We start from the raw sequence: 20,513 nt of genomic DNA on the forward strand, positions 1-20,513 counted from the left end.
GTAAATATATAAATGAAAACAATATTAGTTAATCGTAACAAAACGTTCAAATCTAATTAATAAAGTGGTTTCTTTTATTATATAGTATAGATTCAAATAAATAATATTATAAATGAGAAAATGAGAGGGAGATTAAACTAAATAATGAATAAATGTAATTTTCTATACCAAACAATAAAAAATTTACATATTTTCATTTATTACACGGGTTGCATTACACGATTTTAATAAATGTAATTTTCTGTACTAAATAATGAAAAATATATATATCCTTAAAAAACCCAGTGTATTGTACAAATTGAATAAATCTAATTTTATATATCAAATAATAAAAAGTTATATCTTAAAAAACCTCATGTGTTACATGGGTCGAGTAAATGTAATTTTGTATAGTGAAAATAAAATATTTAATATATTAATGGAAAGTTTGGTTTTCGTGATTAAAATAGATTATTGTGTTGTTGTAAAATTTGTTAACGAAGTCTCAATAAATTTAACCTGTGACAACCCGAACCTTCAAGATTAGTGTCGTCTAATCTCATAACTCTTAATTACACTACGCTTTATCACATGTTACGGTGAATGCTTGCCATTCGCTATTTGTTAAACCTTAACGTAAACGAGTATCATTATTCGTATAGTGGACCTTAGATATATTTAGGTCGCACTTGTTATTCATAGTGGCATAATATTGTGTTATTGAATAAGGATGGATAATTAATTATTTGGTGATAATATGTGAGTGCCGACTAAGATGAACAATATGTTAGGAGTTTGCTAAATAATAATTACATGAAACTCGATCCAACTGTTGATATATCATGACGTATTTTGAATGTGAATCTTGAATGCAAAGGTTAGTCTATGTAAGTAGGGGGTTGTTTGTGAGTTGACTAGCCTGCCATCGCATGTGCTTATTGATTTGTGTGTATATTGATAAGGTTAATTGGTGATGTTATGATTTTGTCTAAAGAATGTGTTAGCATGTGAAAGTTGAACATAAGTCAGCATGTTAATTACCAATTTCTGAAAACTTGCACGCAAAACATTAAATTGCCGCCCATTATGTGATTTAGTCAATGATTGTATGATCATGCCATGTGAGTCCATGTGTTTATTCGGTCCAACCAGGTGTAACACAACAATAGTTAGCGGCCCAATTAGATTTAGAGATGTCATGAGTATGTGAGTGAACATTTAATATCATGTTAGGGTGATCAAATCAATTATATTCGGTCCAATTATTTTTCAAGGATGTTGTGTGCATATAACAGTTGTCGACCACTCTTGTGTTGTTTGATTCTCAATTGTCAGAACCATTATGATATCAAGCAAAGTACATGATTAATAATCATACCATTTTTTTTAGTATTTCATATGTTGGGGTGGTGATTGGGCCGAGCAAGGGTGGGGACAAGTTTGACATTCTGTTAGGCTAGTCTGATAAGTTAAGGGCTGCGTGGGACTGTTTTAGTTTTGGGCCAGGAAGGGTAATTGGCTAAAAATGACTTATGGGTTGAGTGTTAGCTCTCGGGTTCAGCGGGACGGACTGCACTGATAATGTTTGGGCCAAATTGTTATATAAGCTTACACTAACAAATGGTTATAATATGTATGGTGAACTAAGTTTTGTATGATATAATTTCCATATGATCCAAGTGTCTAGTATATAATGGTTACGACGTACGCTATTGTTAAGTGTGTTACGTGATCGACTATTACTTGTTGTGTTGATATGAATATGTGATGTTTGTGCTACGTGTTGAATATGTGTATGTGTGCCGTTAACCGAATAAGAACCTAACGAAACATGGTAACTATAATAGGACGTGATTGACTGAAGAATTTTAACAAGTGAAATACCTGCAGAGCAAACCAAGGTGAGTTCACACAGCCAAGGCATGGGGTTCCCAGGGTGGGAATGGGATTTGATTATTTACTTGTACTTACCTAGATAATGGAAATTAGTGATATGATCCTCGGGTGAAGAAGGTTATTGATAAGATACTACTAGACTAGTGATACATATAGAACTGATCTTCGCATACACGCCAGGGTTGGCCGCGATAATATGACTAATCTTCGCACACATGCCTAGGAAGGCCGCGAACTATACACTAAACTTCGCACACATGCCGGGTGGCCGCGATACAAATATACCTAGTCTAGAATATATGGGAAACCCCCACTAATCTTCGCAAACATGCCTAGAGGGCCGCGATACAATTATATACGATACATGGTTACAAAACTGACATACTGCTTACAATACGATAACTATAACTGAACAACCAACTGTGAACTCGCTCAACTAGTTGTTGACTCTCTGCTGCATGCCTTGCAGGACCTTAGGTACATATGGAGCTTGCACAAGGAGGAGCAGGTCGTTGTGGGACATGGATCGAGGATGCCATGTTAAACGTTTAAACATTTGAACTTATGATTTACTTTGGGTTTACATACTTATGCTTCCGTTACTTAAATTATGTTTTTATTGAACACCAGTTATATTGTGATGGGTTGTAATGAATACTTTTATTATTTAAATGCTATGTTCAATATGATTGGTGGCTTGATCCTGGTCAGTCACGCTTCCAAGCGGTGATACTCCGCGTGTGGATTTTGGGGGTGTGACATAACCCTTTATTTAAAACTCCGTAAATATATAAATGAAAAACAATATTAGTTAATTTTAACAAAACGTTCAAATATAATTAACAAAATGGTTTATTTTATTATATTTATATAGTATAGATTCAAATAAATAATATTATAAATGAGAAAATGAGAGGGAGATTAAACTAAATAATAATTATCCATAAGATATTAAACTAATAATATTTAGTAGGAGGGTTATTTTAATTAATTAATTAATTAGAAGATATTAAATTAAAGTAATAATTATCTATAAGAAATAGCCTAATATGATGACAAGTGTCCCTAAAATGGTTTCTTTTATTATATAGTAAGATAAGATTATGGTACCTTATGTGGAATTGGAATTTATCAAATCGGTTATATTAAAAAAAAAATAATGACACCTATAACAAGTCAAATTTGGAATTTATAAAATCAGTTATTAAAACCTTATTATAAAGCAACCACTTTAGGCTAAGGGTAGTTGTACCCTTGGCTTTGGGTGCTTTTCAAAAAAAAAAAAATGAAATTTTCTCTTTTAACCTTCAAGTTTTTATTTTGACAATATAAGTTTAAAGTTTTAATCTTTGTTTCCTTTTTAATCTTAAAGTTTTAATCTTTGATAATTTAAGTTTATAGTTTTAATCTTTGTTAATTTAACCCCTTTGATTAAATTTATTTTTCACTTCTAATTCAAAAGTTTCCATCTTATACAATTTAACCCCTTTGATTAATTTGATTTTTCACTTCTAATTCAAAAGTTTTCATCTTTTGCGATTTAACTACTTTGATTTTTTTACTTATGTGTTGTAATCTTGGTTTTGAGGGTTTTTCAAAGAAAAAATGGTTATGCATATTGTTGTTGTAACCTTGGCTTTGGGGTTTTTTCAAAACAAAATTGATTTTTTTACTTTTCACCCCCAAAAGTATTTCATAAATTACTTTTAACCCAAAACTATTTGTTTTGTTTACTTTTAACACAAAACTTTTATCTTTACAATCTATTCTCACAAGTTTTTTTACTTTCAACTTTGGTCCTTTATAGTTTTCATTTTCCACAAATTTTTCGCTTTATGCTTCGTTCTAAATTTTGTGACTTAACACATCGCAACGTGCATCTTTGGTTTAACGTTTTTACGTTTCGTTCTAAATTTTGCGAGTTAACACGACGCAATGTGCGTGTGTGGGTGAACGTTTTTACATCGTCTGTTTTTTTTCCTGTTTGACAGGTTTAACATGACGTGCGCGTCCTAAATCGACTTAGTTATAACTAAAGAATCCCCGCCGCATTGCGGTGGGTCGTAATTCTAGTTATTAAAAAAAAACATCTATAACAAGAACAATTACCTATATATTAAATTTACAATTGAATGAACACTAACATATATATTAGAATTAAAAATGGAAACTAATAGATGAGCAAATGGTATCGGGTACTTGTACTGTTATCAAATTTATTAAATCGGTGTATTTTTTATACCTAAATTTACAATTGAATGAACAGTAACATATATATTAGAATTAGAAATGGAAACTAATAGATGAGCAAATGGTATCGGGTACCTGTACTGGTACCAAATTTATCAAAGCGGTGTATTTTTGGTACCGGTTCGGCACTGGTATTCACCGGTTTTTACCCTCAAATACCGGTGTCATACCAATACCAACTGATACCGAACCGAACCGTACCAGGTATATTCGGTACCGGTACCCACTTTTGGGAATTTCGGTAACGGTATTTTCGGTACCGGTTGGTACCGAGTTTATCAAATCCTGTAGCAACGCAACAATGCAATTAATTGCACCGTTTAGATTACTTTTCATACACACAGTAAGTAAACTATATTTCGTTTAAATGAGATTTTATATACACAACAACTTATTTTGCTTTCTTTTTTGTCTTTTTATGTAATAAATGAATTGTAACATGCAAAATTAACTTGGATATTTAGAATATTGTTGAGCAAATCCTGTAATCAAACCGGTATCGTATCGGTACCAAATTTACTATACCAAATCAGTTTCGGTACCAATTTGGCGTTTTCAGAATCGTTACTTTCGGTTCGACACCGGTCTAGCACCATACCTGTATTTATTGATTTTTACCTTTAAATATCATACCGTATTATACCGAGCATTTTCGGTGCCGGTACCTATTTTCGATGAGTTTCCGGATCGGTACTTTCAGTGGCGTTACCGGTACCGAGCTCATCCATATTTTAACGTGTTAGCACCGTAATAACTGAACTGAAAACAACCGAATTTCCAATATGTGGGTCCTATTATTATATATTAAGTTATTTAAAATCGTTTTTTTAGGACGTAGTGACTATCCTTACCATGTCATTTTTATTTACGTTTTGATATCGGTATCTGAGTGCCGTTGTTGACACGTCTTTTGTAGTTATCGGGTCCCGCTACAACGTGCGGACGGAAAATCAACTAGTTGTCCTTAAATTAGTAAAAAAAAAAAAGAAAGAAAGAAGCGTAGCTTTAACCGTACGCTATGGATGACAAAACTAACGCATAGCCTGAGATCAAAGCTACTCGCCAATTAACGCGGGAAACAGTATATATAATATAAACACACGAACGTTCCTGTTCATCAACGTCAATCGAAGAATTTACACATAAAAATCACATTTGATTCGACGGTGATTTCGATTCGATGATGTTTTCCTCAACAACTGCAGGTAAGTTAGTTGTTTTCTCCAATTTTCCTCTGACTTGTGCCACATTGCTTATAATTTTCATCGAATCTCATTTGTTTTAAACATTATTGGTTAACTGCGTCGTTTGTTTTGATCAAAAACAACGCAATTTCATTTGTTTTAGTAGGTTTCTGTGATTATCTTTTCTGTTGTCAAACCCTAACTTATGCTAAATCAAACCAAAGAATTATGAGTTGTTGTATGTGAAAGGTAATAAACCAAAATTACGAAATTTGGCGGTTCGCAACCAGTAGCGAAGCTTGAGATTTCCGACGGGGGTTGAAAATGTATATACCAAAAAATTTCTATAGAACCGGGGGTCGAAATATACCCAAAAATTTCTATACGAAAACTACATACTCTCCACTACTGAGCGAAAAGTTCGGGGGGTCGGCCGCCCCCTCCCGCCCTACTTAAGTTGCGCCCCTGTTCGCAACATGATCGGATTTTTGTAAATTTTTTCTTACTTCTATATTAGGTGTCTTGTTATAATATCCCTTTCCTTTTATTTCTTGCAATAGCCTCAAATTCAAGCACTGGTGGAATGTCAACCTTAACATTTGGCCACCCTTTGCCTTCATCAGCAGGTGCTTTAGGATTTTCTTCATTCAACACTCTTGGCCCGTCATCTTCGAATTTGGTGAATGGTATTTTCTTTCATGCTTTTAAGGAACTTAAAGAATTCATACAAGACTTTATATCTTTGGTGATTACATATTTGATGTGTGATGTGAAGTTGCAGTGCTCTGCCTGCTTGTCTTGTAAACGTTGCTTTGATGAGTAAGCCATTGGCATCGACTGATTAGATAACTCTACGTGCATAAAGTTGATCATGGTGCTATATGAGCTGGAAGTATAGATGTTACTAACTGCATCTCTACATTATGGATGCCAATCGTGTTGGGTTGGCAGGTTGAAGGACTACGGGTTGCCAAGCTGAATATACGAATCCAAACGCGACCCGTTTATTTATTCATGTCAAAAACATCATCCCTAGCCTGCACACACACTGTTTAATGTTCATTTGCATATATGAGTATTATCTTGTGACTTAGCATTTAGTAACTAGTTTTTTTTAACTGGTGTCTTTTTAATTGTTTTTGTGCTTTATCTCTCATTCCTATAACAAACTGTGTGTGTGTGTGTATATATTGTTCAAGAGTAGAGAAACCGGATAAAAAGGGTTGGAGAATTGATAGAGTCTACCTAACTCAAAAGCGCTCTTAATTTAGCTCGGTAGAATATGGGTCTTTAAAACCCAATTTCGTAGGTTCAAATCCTACAGAGCGCGAGTTGTTTCAGATTTCATGTTTTAATGTATACTGGTTGTGGTGTTTTGCTGTATTGTACACGGTTTTGCAGGACCTCACACTACAGGATTAACATTTAAATGTGAACGGTCACATCTCAGTGGCCAAGAAAGAGGAAGCAGAATAGCAGCTTACAAAACAACTGCTGACGCTACATTTAGCCCCGAGAAACTTGTATCAATTTCTGCCATGCCTGCTTACGAAGCTAAAAGTCATGAAGAACTAAGGTCAGAAGATTACAACTTCCCTGGAAAAGGTATAATGACCGAGTCTCGATTAGTGATTCATTTACTATATCATGTTTCAGATATTTTTTATTTAAGACTTCATATTTTGTTTAAAATGTTGGGTTAAAGTGTGGACACTTTCATCTAATTTTTATGTGTTAAAGCAGGTGGGCTTGGCTTAAGTTCTTCAGCAGTAAAGTCGACATCACCTGCTGTTAGTTTTTCTACAGCATCACCAGGAACAGCTTCAATTTTTTCTCTACCAGTGAAACCTAACCTAGACCGTCCCATGTCTACCTGGAACTATCCTGGCCCCACATTCACTTCACAGCCCATTCAATTTTCACCTTTTTCAGGATTCATGGAGACGACCACCTGGAAGGATCCTGGCTCCATATTCACTTCACCGCCGCCACTTCAATTTTCACCTTCTGCAACCACTGTTACATCTGCTCCTTCAAACTCATTCAACCCATTTACCTCTGCAGCCTCTACCACTGTTCGTAATCCTTTTGCTCAGGGAACTGGCTTTATCTCTGCAGCCTCTACTGCATCATCACCTTTGAATCATAATCCCTTTACAAACCCCTTCACTTCACTATCCACTCATACGTCTTCCGCATTTCCTGCATTCACTTCACCGCCGATTCAATTTTCAGCTTCTGCAACCACTGCCACATCTGCTCCTTCAAACTCGTTCAACCCATTTACTTCTGCAGCCTCTACCACTGTTCATAACCCTTTTGCTCCAGGAACTGGCTTTACCTCTGCAGCCTCTACTGCATCATCAGTGTCACTTTCACCATTGAATCATAATCCCTTTACAAACCCCTGCACTTCACTATCCACTCATACGTCTTCCTCGAGTCCTGCATTTCCTGCATTCACTTCATCGCCCCTTCAGTTTTCAGCTTCTGCAACCACTGCCACATCTGCTCCTTCAAACTCATTCAACCCATTTACTTCTGCACCCTCTACCACTGGCTTTACCTCTGCAGCCTTTACTGCATCATCAGTGTCACTTTCACCTTGGAATCATAATCCCTTTACAAACCCCTCGACTTCACTATCCACTCATACGTCTTCCTCGAGTCCCGCATTTCCTGCATTCACGGGGGTTGTAAATAGCACACCATCTTCTCTAAATGCTTTCTGGACAACTCCAATTAATGGGCCTGTTAGGCCCACCATAACAGCAGCTGCTAACTGTATTTCGGTTTCACCTGTGAGCTCTGGATTGAGTCCAGCTCAGAATTGTAATGGGACAACAGGAGTTGTTGGTCAAATGTAAGCTCTTCCTCAATCTAAACATGCTGCATCATGTTTCAATGTTTATGTTGTTGACTTGTTTGGCTCATGGTTCTTTGTTTACAGGTCTTCGTCTCTGGTTACAAACATGGAAAAGTCGTCACCTGTTGCAAGTCCATTTGGAACACTTCCTCCAAAACCTCATATGATTGTTGACGGTTCTCAATCTAAACAGCCAATTCAATACGGGATATCCAGCTTACGTGTAAGTATATCATAAACACGATTTAGTGATCTTGTGGTATTCGATATTTGACATACCATGTTATCACAAGTTCCCAAGATCAATACTTGAACAATGTATTCTCACAGGTTAAAGACAAGCCTGCTCCGGTCAAATATTCCATGTTGACTACTAGGCATCTGTCTGGAAGAATCAAGCTGCCAGTTCGGAAGTATGAACCAAAATCAAATGCTCCAAAGGTGAGAATGTTACAAAGTTAGAATTTTCCTTCAAATCATGTTAAACTATGCACGTAATTGCATATTTTCATTGTTTTTTCAGATACCATATTTTAGTGACACCAAGGAGATACCGGTTGCTACATATATTCCAAGGGAGAATCCAAGGGCATTGGTGGTCTGTCCTGAAAAGTGGCAACATACCGCTACGATGCAGAACGTTCATGAAGAAAAATTATCTGGTAGCACATATGAGAATCAAAGAGGTAATTCCTTAAACGTGTTTCATATACCTCACCTGCTTATTTTTTGGTATCTTACTCGACTAAAGTAGACATTAGAGGTAGCATATTAGAATCATCTGCCTAAATTGGGTTGTATTTAGTCTCCAACGTGTCAAAGTAGCTAAAATGGAAGCGGGTCAAATGGGTTGACAAGGTTGAGAGTCACCCAAAGTATTTTCCATGCTGAATACCTTTTAATGGTTTTTTAAATTAAATATATATTGTGATAATATAATTTATCATCATACATAAATCATTCAATACGGGATATCCAGTTTAAAAACTTTAGCTGTTATATTAAACACATTTTGATGATAAATAATATTTACTTTTATAATCATAGTTAACTTTTTTTTTTTTTCCAGATGATCCAACTGAAGAGAAACAATTGTTCACAACAGTCCTTGATGTACCAGCAAAACTTCAACAACCTGACTACTACACACACCCTCAAATTTCCGAGTTAGAAGCGAAAGAAAGGGCCGAGCCAGGATTTTGCAGGCGTGTGAAGGACTTTGTGGTTGGGCGTCATGGATATGGCAGTATCAAGTTCTTAGGGGAAACGGACGTGAGAAAGGTTGATATAGAAACTGTTGTCCAGTTTAATAACCGAGAGGTGATTGTGTACATGGATGACAGCAAGAAACCTCCGGTTGGTGAAGGCCTTAACAAAGAAGCTGAGATTACGCTTCTTAACATCAAATGCTTCGATAAAAAGACTGGAATGCAGCACACGGACGGGTCAAAGATCAATAAATACACAGAGATGCTAAAGAAGAAGGTGGCGGCACAAGGTGCTGAGTTTATGTCGTATGATCCAGTTGAAGGAGAATGGAAATTTAGAGTCAAGCACTTCTAAAGTGAATAATACAGTTTGTTTCTTTGGTGGGCTAATATAGGATTAATTTGATTTCTACCTTGAAGTTGTGTTTAATGTGGTTTACAGTTTGAAGATTTGTTTTGTACTTGTTAACAGTTGCGTGAATGAAAATGTTATAACGTTTTCATTCATTAATAAATCGTATATTTTTGTGTTTTTTCATCTTCTAAAGTATCTGGCGGTTGGCCGAAACAAGTTTTATTAATCGGGCATTTCTCAAACCATATCATTGATTATTACTAATCTAATCCGTCCAAACCAATGAAACCATCATACTTACTTCGTAGCGGATGCCTCTTACGAACCATACAAAATAAAAATTTATAAATGAAAGCACGAACACGTTTAAAAATTTTAGTATATGAATGAGAAGATTAAAAAATGTAAGCTTTTTTTTTTTTTTAAATAAATAATAAGTATATTATTTATATATAAAATATTGGCCGAGTTACATCAATATCGTAGGTAAGCGAGCAACAAGCTGCGCCGCTACCCCTTTCTGAATAGCAAACCCTAGCCTATTAACCCTGCCCCCCTGTTGATGAGCAACTGCTGTGGACAACCTTTTGGACCCTAGTTAACAAACGGATAGCTTCTGGAGCTAGGGGGCCAAAGGTGTCGAAGGCGAAGGGGACAAATGCATGTTGGTTATCAGCACATGCTTTAGCGTGTTTATCCACCTTTTTAGATTCCGCTTTCCTTATAGCTTGTCCTGCTACAAACCCGCTTTCCCTTAAACCAGCTAAGGGGGAGACTCCTGTGAGATCCACACAAGCATGTTTCCCTCCTGCCCAACCAAAGACAAGCAGATCCGCTGGTCTCAATGTAGATCTCCCTTCCATCGGATCTGTAAGGAAATTCACAGGGGCCTCCTTCTTGGCGGAAATCCCCGCTCTCCTCAAGATGTCCCCCAAAACATCTCTCACACAGTCGTGCCGATATTTAAAACCAGGGAGCTCCTTACAATGAATAGCATGCTCCCCGTATTTATCCATGCAGGCTTTACGACAAATTGGGCAGGTTTCATCTTCTGAATACATAGGGATCGTCAGCCGGTATTTGAGGATAGCCCTATACTCAACAGCCGATATGCATTGCCCCAGCCCCTCGATCGGGATAACAGTAAAAAAATCTTGCGCATGGGGGTCTTTCAAGCACTCAATCACCGCCTTCTGGCGGGGACAAATCGAATGTTTCTCCCAGACTCCGAGCGATTTTGTCAAATAGGGCATTCGCCAAAGTTTTTTGTGGCTTTTTTGGGGGGGGGGTGTCCATATTAGAGAAACCACCAATATCAAAGTCTGGAAGAGAGATACTTAAGTACTCAAGGGCCTGTTGGTAGTCTACGTCAAGCTTAACATGTCACACCCCCAAATTACCACCTAGGGAGTGTCCCTGTTAGGCGTGTGACGACTAGCAATGAGCCACCAATTACATTGAATCACAAGTTTGAAATAAAGTTCCATTATTTAATAATACTGAAATCCCAAACATAAGTTATCCAAAAACCATAAGTTCAGCGGAAGCGTTAATGTATCATAATATAAATGTTATCCAAATGATCATAGCAAATAAATGTCTGATAAATAAATCCATCAAAGCAACCATGACCACTCTCGCCCTCCAGCCAGCAAGTTCCTGTTTCCAAGTACCTAACGACCTGCGAGCATGTAACAAGTGTATCAGACAAAGCTGGCGAGTCCACAGTTTAAGAAAACATTTGTTACCCGATGAATGTAAAACAGTTCAATAACCAATGCAAGTAATATTGTTAATATCTCAATTCCGAACAAGACGGCTCCTGAAATACATGACTGCCCTTCCCACGTACTCCTATCTAGTACTGGGCCACGACTGGGTCATTAGTTCACAACCGTCCTCTCTAGGAGCGGTGTGAGGGTGCCAAACCTAAGTAGCGCTACCAACTAATACCCGTTACCCTCCAGGTAACATAATAAGGGACTTACAAAGATGATAGGTGAGAATATTAACCAATATACCCGTTTTTACCCAAAAGACTTATCCCTACACGGGATACCCACTGACTGTCCCCAACCACTGGGACGCATGATCGAATGTAGTGAACTCACCTTTGGTTTGCTCGGTATGTTTATCTACGTTACACTACTTGTTCCAGATTGATCAAACACGTCCTAGCATGAGTACCAATATCAATCAGTCATATGCACAAAGGGCACGCATTCTACACACATACTTTACTTGTAGCGTACGCATATTGCACATATCATTAATCAAGTTACATTAGCAATTCATATGACATACCAGTGCATTATCATCATATAATCACATAACGAGTAGTGGATTCAACTATACGTTCACATTACAAGTCTACACCTCACAAAACTCATAACGGTTAGCCTCGCATCATAGTTTCATATTCAGAATTTGGCATATAACTCTTCACACCTATATGAAAGTAATGCGCAACAGTACACGTAATCACATTTGACATCCCACACATGAAGTCTAGTCCCACATAATTGTTTAACATGACCCGAAGGCCCAAACGGTTGTACGATCCCCATGATCTCCGGCCCTACTCCCCGTGTGCGACCTGGTATGGTGTGTAGCCCGTTAAGGGCTTGTGGCCTGGCATATAACCAGCCCAAGTCATCGGGATGTAGTCACAATCGGCCCACCGTACTTCGGTCCAACCAAAGCAACAGGGGCAGCCGATTGAAACAACCATTCCTTTATCTCAAATATGTTTATGTTTATATATCATAACAATTCTTCATTAATGGCATGATTATATCATTCTATTGGACCTATTAATGCCACAAGTGGATTGGACCAACCTATTTAGTGCATTCTCTTTTATTTTTACATGTGCCATCAAAAGAATCTACTTATTATACTATAATACATGATGATAACTACCCAACATTTCTGTAGTATGAATTCAAAATCCATTATGCACCAATCACACTTTGTCAATTATGGCCATTATAGCATATTCCATGCATGTAGTATATTTTCTGACATTTCATTAATTGACCTGAATGGCTTGGTCACATGGGCTGCCATGTACATGAATTATGGCCGACCCTCTGCTCTAATTCCTAATGCCATTGGACCACCATCAATAGTGACATCATGTATTATACATATCCACTATGCATGACATCAATACAGTTTATCCTACCAAGTTTACATATCAATTCAATGGCTTCCTTTACTCACCTAAATACACATCATCGGATAGAAGACCTCATGCACATGATTTATTCCAACTTTTCTAACTTAATCATACCTTACTTCTGACACACTACTCATTGTTTCAACTAGTCAATAAGTATGCAACCTTATCCTACACTTGAAGTCTGTGTAACCGAACAACATCATCATTCATGTCAGATCCATGTGTCATAAAGTGCATATCAAAGTTCCATAAACATGCATCTAGTATCATACAAATATGCAATACTCATCATTCATCGACATACGTACATATAATGGTGCATGGTTTAATTTACCTTCTGCATATATTATTTATCATTTGTTCGCTACTAGACAACCACAACTCATATTCATCATATAGTTATATAATCAACATCACATATTATCACCAACTAATTAATCATCACATCTTAATCAATAACACCTATAAACAATATCATGCAATACGAATCATTAGCAGACAAGAGTCACTAACCACAGATCTTAGTCGCACAAGATGCTATAGCGAGGGGGGGTTCTTGAGGTCCGCTGCCGTCACTCTCAATAGAAAAACTAGGGTTTGATGTGATATGTATTTTTTTGTAAAAATGCTTTACGTTCCTGAGATTATAAAGCTAAAACTTAACCACATGTGGGCCGATTTCAAGTTATTTGATAACACACAAGTGGGCCGATTGTCTAAGGCTTTGGGCCAAGATTTATTTGATATGCATTACAGTGGCCCATGTGCAATGTAACTAAGTGGCCCGACGCAACTAGCCCAAAGAGTTTAGCTTTCTAAGCTCCTTACACGGCGCGCGATATTCAAGAGGGTTGGTTAGTTAAATGTACGAAATCGGATCAGTAATACGCAAAACAAGCATATAGATATAAAAACACACGCTAATAGTTGCGGGGTTTCGAGTAATGCTAACCTTAAATATTCGGGTTGTCACATCATCCCCAACTTGAAAGGAATTTCGTCCCGAAATTTGACAAGTGAGTACGAAAGGGTGAAGTGAGGAGTCAAGGTTGTTGCGGATTTCGTTCAGGTGCTACATCATCCCCAACTTGAAGGGGAATTTCGTCCCGAAATTCACTTGTTTCACTCGGTTTAGACTTGTCGTTAGGAAAAAAGATGAGGATACTTAAGCTTCATTTGATCCTCCCGCTCCCACGTGAACTCCGGTCCATGTCTCGAGTTCCAACGAACTCTAACAATCGGAATGCGACTATTCTTACGTACTTTGACCTCACGGTCCATGATCTCGATGGGTTCTTCAACAAAATGTAGCTTGTCATCGATCTTTAACTCTTGAAAAGGTACCGCTAATGGGTCGTCAGCATAACACTTCTTTAACTGTGATACATGAAATACGTCGTGAACATTACCCAGCTCAGTAGGTAACTCCAACCTATAAGCCACCTTACCGATACGCTCCAGAACCTTAAATGGCCCAACATAACGTGGGTTCAGCTTGCCACGTTTCCCAAAGCGTACAACCCCTTTCCACGGTGAGACTTTCAGCATGACTCGGTCATTCACTTCAAACACTACCTCTTTGGCACGCTTGTCCGCATAGGCCTTCTGGCGGTCACGAGCAGCTGCCATACGTTCTCTGATTTTCACGATCATATCTGAAGTTTCGAGTACCATCTCAGGACCTGTGATCTGACTATCACCCACCTCAGCCCAGCAGAGAGGTGAACGACACTTCCTCCCATACAGTGCCTCAAATGGTGCCGCTTTGATACTGGTGTGGTAGCTGTTATTGTAGGAAAACTCTACCAACGGCAAGTGCTTCTCCCATCCTTTCCCAAAATCAATAACGCATGCCCGCAGCATATCCTCTAACGTCTGAATAGTGCGTTCACTCTGACTATCCGTTTGTGGGTGATAGGCCGTGCTCATATCGAGACGCGAGCCGAACGACTTATGCATAGCCTGCCATAACTCCGAAGTAAAACGAGGATCTCGATCCGAAATAATAGAAGTCGGCACCCCGTGCCTAGAAACCACCTCTTTAAGGTACACTGCTGCGAGCTGTGAATACTTATCTGTCTCCTTGATCGCTAGGAAGTGTGCTGACTTTGTGAGACGGTCGACGATCACCCATATAGTATCGTTCCCAGCCTGTGTTCTAGGTAACCCCGTAACAAAATCCATAGCGATCTGTTCCCATTTCCACATGGGTATCTCTGGCTGCTGAAGTAGACCCGAAGGTTTCTGGTACTCTGCTTTGACCCTAGCACAAGTCAAGCACTTACTCACGTATGTTGCGATGATAGCTTTCATATTCGGCCACCAAAACAAAACCTTGAGGTCCTGATACATCTTATCGGACCCTGGATGAATAGAATATCGTGACTTGTGTGCTTCGTCCATCACAAGCTCTCGAAGATCACCGAATGAAGGTGTGACAACCGGTAATTAACGGCTCCTAATTACGCGATTAACAAACGTTTAAGACGATAATAAATAGTGTTTAAAACGTGGATTAACTTAATTAGGCTCTTGGAATGCCTAGGAACGCCTATCTAACTTTACAGTGCGCGCATGTGGATTTGTGAGAAAACTACTGATCGTTAAGCGATAACGAACTGACACCGTACAAATACTGACAACGCCGACAAATACGAGCTCTACATATATAACTTTTTATTTGAATGTGGTTTTACGAAAATAACACTCTTTCAAATATCACAAAGCGCAAACGTGAACGAAAAACGCGGAAATCAGATACGCACTAGCAACAAATCAGAAGCATCGGACACTTATATTTATTTCAAAACGGAAATATTATGACGTATTTAGCTCCATAGTCAAATTTTACTATCCATAGATTAAATCGGATCGAAAAACGGACTTAAACGGCGAACGACGCCTTTCACGCGTTGTTTTACCCAACCGACGGACGGGCGCGCCAACGACGAGTACCGATAGAATTTTTACATACATATGACCCTAAAATTTTATCTAACGATAATTTACGACGATCGGGTTGAAAACGGGTTCTTTTATGCTATTGGGCCACTTATAACACGCGATATTGGGCTTGTGGGCCTTGGGCCCAAGCCCAAAGCCCATTATCTAAACCTACCTATATAATAGAAGTTAACCCTAATACTCCATTTTTGACACAGCCGCTACCATACATCTCTCTCCCAATGTTTGTCTGCACGTTATCTTCTACACCTTATCCACTAAACCTAACAAACATGGAACCCTGCCCCTCCCTCAAATGAACATACAGACAACACACAACCTTCATTATCTAAAGTCTGAGCATTTTGATGAAACCGTACCCTTTTAAACCACCCAAACACGCACATCATCTCTTCCATCATTTCTCTGCTTTTCTTTGGAGAAACCCTAGCTCCCTCAAGAACATCAGCCGCCTACCCCCCCCCCCCCTCGTCAGTTAAGAGACGACCACCACCGTCACGTGGTGGTGACCGGCGGCTAGCCCGAGAAACCAGAGAGAGAGCGAGATCGAAGAAATAGAGAGGGATCGGAGACACAGAGATGAGAGAGAGAAAGAAAGGGGCGGACGATGGCGAGTGGTTGTTTCAGCGACGGGAAAGGAACCGGAGATAGAAGAAAACCGGCTGAGCCGGTGTTGTTTTTCCTGCGACGGTTCGCAGGCGGCGATAATGATGACAGTGGAGACGAACGGCGACGGACCGCCGTTGGCGGCGGAGCCGCGGCGGCGGCGGCGGCGTGTTTCGTCTGATGGGTTCCACGGTTTTGTGTTTGGGAATCTCGGTTTTCAGTTCCGGAGTCGGTTTCGGGTCTCGATCAGAGCTGGTCAGCGAGCATTCGGATTTTGGTTCGGATTCTACTCAGATTCGGGAATATGTGAAGTGAAGTTGCTGTTGGTTTGAGTCCACAAGAAAAGCCAATATGTTCTTGATTCGTGCCGGTGTATAATGTACTAGATTCATGTTACGGCTCGGTTCACATGTTCGGTTCAGGTTCGGTCAGCCGTAGTCGACTTAGTCAGCCAACAAAAAGTCAAACCCAGTTGACTCGGTCAACACTCGAGTCAACTCGGGTCAACACCAGTCAACAGGCGGTCAACAGAAGTCAACGAAAGACCCGGTAAAGTTGTTAGCGTAGCTTGTTAGTCTACGTTAGATTTTATTTAGTTTACGCGACCGAGCTCGACCCGTTTCGACTAGATATTAGTTACGTTTTTTTTTATAAAGTTGATAAAACCTATATTTAGTTGATTATATCTTTTGAATTGTTGTTGAATTTTTGACAAATAACGACAACTTTTATTATCGGGTTATTCGAAAAACAGGGGAAACTCTGCCCGATTTTTGTTAAAAACCCGGTTTACTAAACATATATTGTTATAATAAAAAAAAACTACACTTGTTGAAAAATCCGAGTTTTTATCATAAAGTAAATATATAAATATACTTATTTTGATGATGCTTTACGGACTACAACAACGACGTTATAATATTCCAACAAACTTAACTTATTACACAACGAAACCCGAAGATTTCTATAGAACCAAAATAATTAGTTATATTATTTCCAACGATTAGAAACCTCGAAACTTGATATTTATATAGAATAAGCATGAATATTTATGTTCTATTCAAAACGTCAATAATCAAAATACGTGAATATTTTCATAAAATAAATATGAAATTTCTATTTATTTTAAGTGTCGAGATTTCTAAACACAAATATAATGTTCTTTGTTCGTTTCAACGTCGTTACTTATACGATAAATATATTTGCTTTTAGTTATTTCGAACGACTATTATTCGACGATTATTTAACAAACTATAATTAGTTATATTTATTATAACCGTTGTTAGTTTGAATAATCTTATAAAATGAATATATTTGTTTATATTCGTTCAAACGTCAAGTTTTTGAATATATATATATGTATATATATTTATCTACTTCCATCCTACGAAAACTACAACGGTGTATTACCGTATCATTATCGATCTACGCCTTCTATTCGCGACGGCTAACACGCCTTCGTATACACACACATATATAAATATATATGATTATATACATAATTGTATATATTTTCTAAAACACTTGAAAACTAAGTTGTTTTTGAGAATTAGTTTTATCCCGATTATCAATGGGATCAAATAACCATAGTTCGGTTATTTCAAAACAAAGTATTAATACCTTCGTAGAGTCGTCTTATTAACGACTCGGTAGAGCTCGGACACGTGGTTTAGCTACGTTTAAATTAGAAAACTCATAAGTATTCATTCGTAGGGATGCCATAGTTGCACGCTAGCTAATCCACATTCTTGGAACGACACTACGGAATCACACTAAGCTAGCTTTGCACAGGAATGTCAAGGTGAGTTCATAACCCCCACTTTTTACTGTTTTACATTTTTATAAATGTTTTCGGGGGTGGAAAGACATGCAAGTTTTGCAAAAATAAACAACTTTTCGATGAACGAAAACTCATATTTCTAAACCGTGTTGCGAACGAATTTCAAGGAACTTAAATGGTTTACGAATGATTTCGATCAAACATACCGGTTTTACAAAACACGCGCCTATTTACGAAACGTGCATGATTTTCTAATGGGTACGGGCGACACAGTCGAGGTGATTCGACACAGTCGAGGTGATTCGACACAGTCGAGGGGATTCGACACAGTCGAGGTTATTCGACACAGTCGAGGTGATTCACACAGTCGAGGTTATTCGACACAGTCGAAGTGATTCACACAGTCGAGGTGATTCGACACAGTCGAGGTGATTCGACACTAAAAACCGTCTACACAGGTTGAGTACTTCCTATGTCGCCGCATATGTTAATGTCCTCGCGAAACATTAACGATCAACCTGTTCATAGACGCTTTACATACCCATTTACAACACTAAAACTTTCATATGTTCATAAGATTCATTTGATGGAAACTCAGAAATACATGGATTTATAAACTTTGGTAACGTTTTTCAAATTATGCCTAAGTAAGAGGACGCGCTGATCCTGCTTACAAAGGTTCGTTTGGGCTTGGCCCATTCTCTCTCGTGCAATGCACAAACACTCTCGTGGGCTAGACTCACAGTTCTCATATATCATGCCAAGAAAATGCTTTTACTATATTTTCTCAAAAACTTTAAAACCGGTTATCAAAAAGATTTCTTTTGAATCTTTTCAAAACAAACTATGAACTCGCTCAACTTTATGTTGATTTTTTTTCGCATGTTCTTTCTCAGGTTGCATTTTCAAAACTATGGAACGGTTGGAATAGGAGAACCCATGGGAATTCGAGTACTTAGCGGCGTTCATTATCTAGAAGTCTTAGCTTATTTGCTTCCGCTGTGCAATGAAGATACCGGTCCAGTCACGCCAGCTCTGATATTTCGGGGTGTGACAGATTGGTATCAGAGCATTAGGTTTCAGCGAATTAGGTTTCTGTAGAGATACCTAGGCTTTAACCTTACTTCCTCTGGGAACTTTGATTATTAAGACTTGGACACATACAGAACGCCTAGGACTGAATATGGGTTTCCAACCGTTGCCGAAAACAATGAGTCAACACTTTTGGTTTTAAACATACACAAGTGTTGTGTTGGATACACGGTACATGAAACGATTACATATAGTAAGCAAAACTTTGAGAGTTTTGGATAACATGCATTTAGGACCTTTGGAAAACTTACGTCGAAATTCATTAGAGGTCCTCACTTAGAAACTGCGACTATTAACTCGCGCAAACGCCATTATATTATGTCGTCTATGCTATCTTACTTACCAGAGCAGGTAACCTACGCGGAACGAAATGCTAGTGCGCACGAGTATACATGAAACTCAAATTATACATCAACGGATGTCGGAGCACATCATATTCTACGCAGAACGAAATGCTAGTGAACAGGTATACATGAAACTTAAACTATACGTCAGTGGACGTCGAAGTACATCACACACGATTTTCGAGGCAAGGCCTTGGGGAAAACCACAAATGGTCACGACAACAACGATGCTAATCCTGTCAGCGGGAGAACTACGGATCGAAATGCGGCAATTTGCCAAGTGATCCTGCAAGCAACACAAGTCACGCTAAGGTACGCTAAAACAAGATTTCACATCAGTCGATACTTAGTCCGAAGAGACTTACAATGGTTGGCGCTGCAAAAGAAGTCACACGTCTTCGCATCTCCCCTATTTCATCTATGGCAAATACGCAACGTTCGACATTCCATGGTAATGTCATCTAACAACCGATCATCACACGAACTTCTAGGTAAAGTCCTTAAATTTCTTTTGTTGAAATTTCGACTTTTTGCATATAGTGAGTAGATTTATCCCACTTCTACTCCCCCTAATGGTCATTGCATCACAGAGATTTTCTTTCATAATAGCGAATACTCATTTGCTACGTTCTTGAAAAATTCATTCGATACACATGTATTGTTTGATGCGCATGTGGTTTCACTCCAAATTGTTGCTTTATCAAAGTCCAAATATTGTTTCGCTATGTTCAAGTTTTTGCATTTTGATTTGAATGACTACATTATTGCAAAGCCTTGACTCTTTGATATCGAGTCGACAGATTTC

At 38.3% G+C, this 20,513-nt stretch overlaps 1 protein-coding gene across 8 annotated transcripts; it reads left to right on the top strand.

Moving 5' to 3' along the window:
• Positions 1-5,175: 5,175 nt before the first annotated feature.
• LOC110915395 (nuclear pore complex protein NUP98A) lies at positions 5,176-9,916 on the top strand. 8 transcript variants are annotated; one of them, XM_035974677.1, is made up of 8 exons: positions 5,176-5,330; positions 5,870-5,995; positions 6,711-6,914; positions 7,050-8,172; positions 8,260-8,398; positions 8,506-8,616; positions 8,699-8,861; positions 9,245-9,916. In XM_035974677.1, the coding sequence occupies exons 1-8, from the start codon at positions 5,306-5,308 to the stop codon at positions 9,736-9,738; spliced, it is 2,385 nt and encodes a 794-aa protein (XP_035830570.1). In that variant the 5' UTR covers positions 5,176-5,305; the 3' UTR covers positions 9,739-9,916. The 8 variants fall into 8 exon arrangements, with proteins under 8 accessions (XP_035830570.1, XP_022015770.1, XP_035830572.1 ...); XM_022160078.2 differs by having other exon boundaries at positions 7,053-8,172; XM_035974679.1 differs by having other exon boundaries at positions 5,202-5,330; positions 5,936-5,995.
• Positions 9,917-20,513: the final 10,597 nt, after the last annotated feature.

Source organism: Helianthus annuus, chromosome 6, assembly GCF_002127325.2.
Source record: "Helianthus annuus cultivar XRQ/B chromosome 6, HanXRQr2.0-SUNRISE, whole genome shotgun sequence".
Classification (NCBI taxonomy): Eukaryota; Viridiplantae; Streptophyta; class Magnoliopsida; order Asterales; family Asteraceae; genus Helianthus; species Helianthus annuus.

Excerpts from the sequence above, each read along its gene's own strand:
- LOC110915395 (XM_035974677.1), top strand. The coding sequence starts at position 5,306 with ATGATGTTTTCCTCAACAACTGCAG. Across the intron at positions 5,331-5,869 it reads GTTTTCCTCAACAACTGCAG|CCTCAAATTCAAGCACTGGT; the intron begins GTAAGTTAGTTG and ends TTCTTGCAATAG. Across the intron at positions 8,173-8,259 it reads ACAGGAGTTGTTGGTCAAAT|GTCTTCGTCTCTGGTTACAA; the intron begins GTAAGCTCTTCC and ends CTTTGTTTACAG.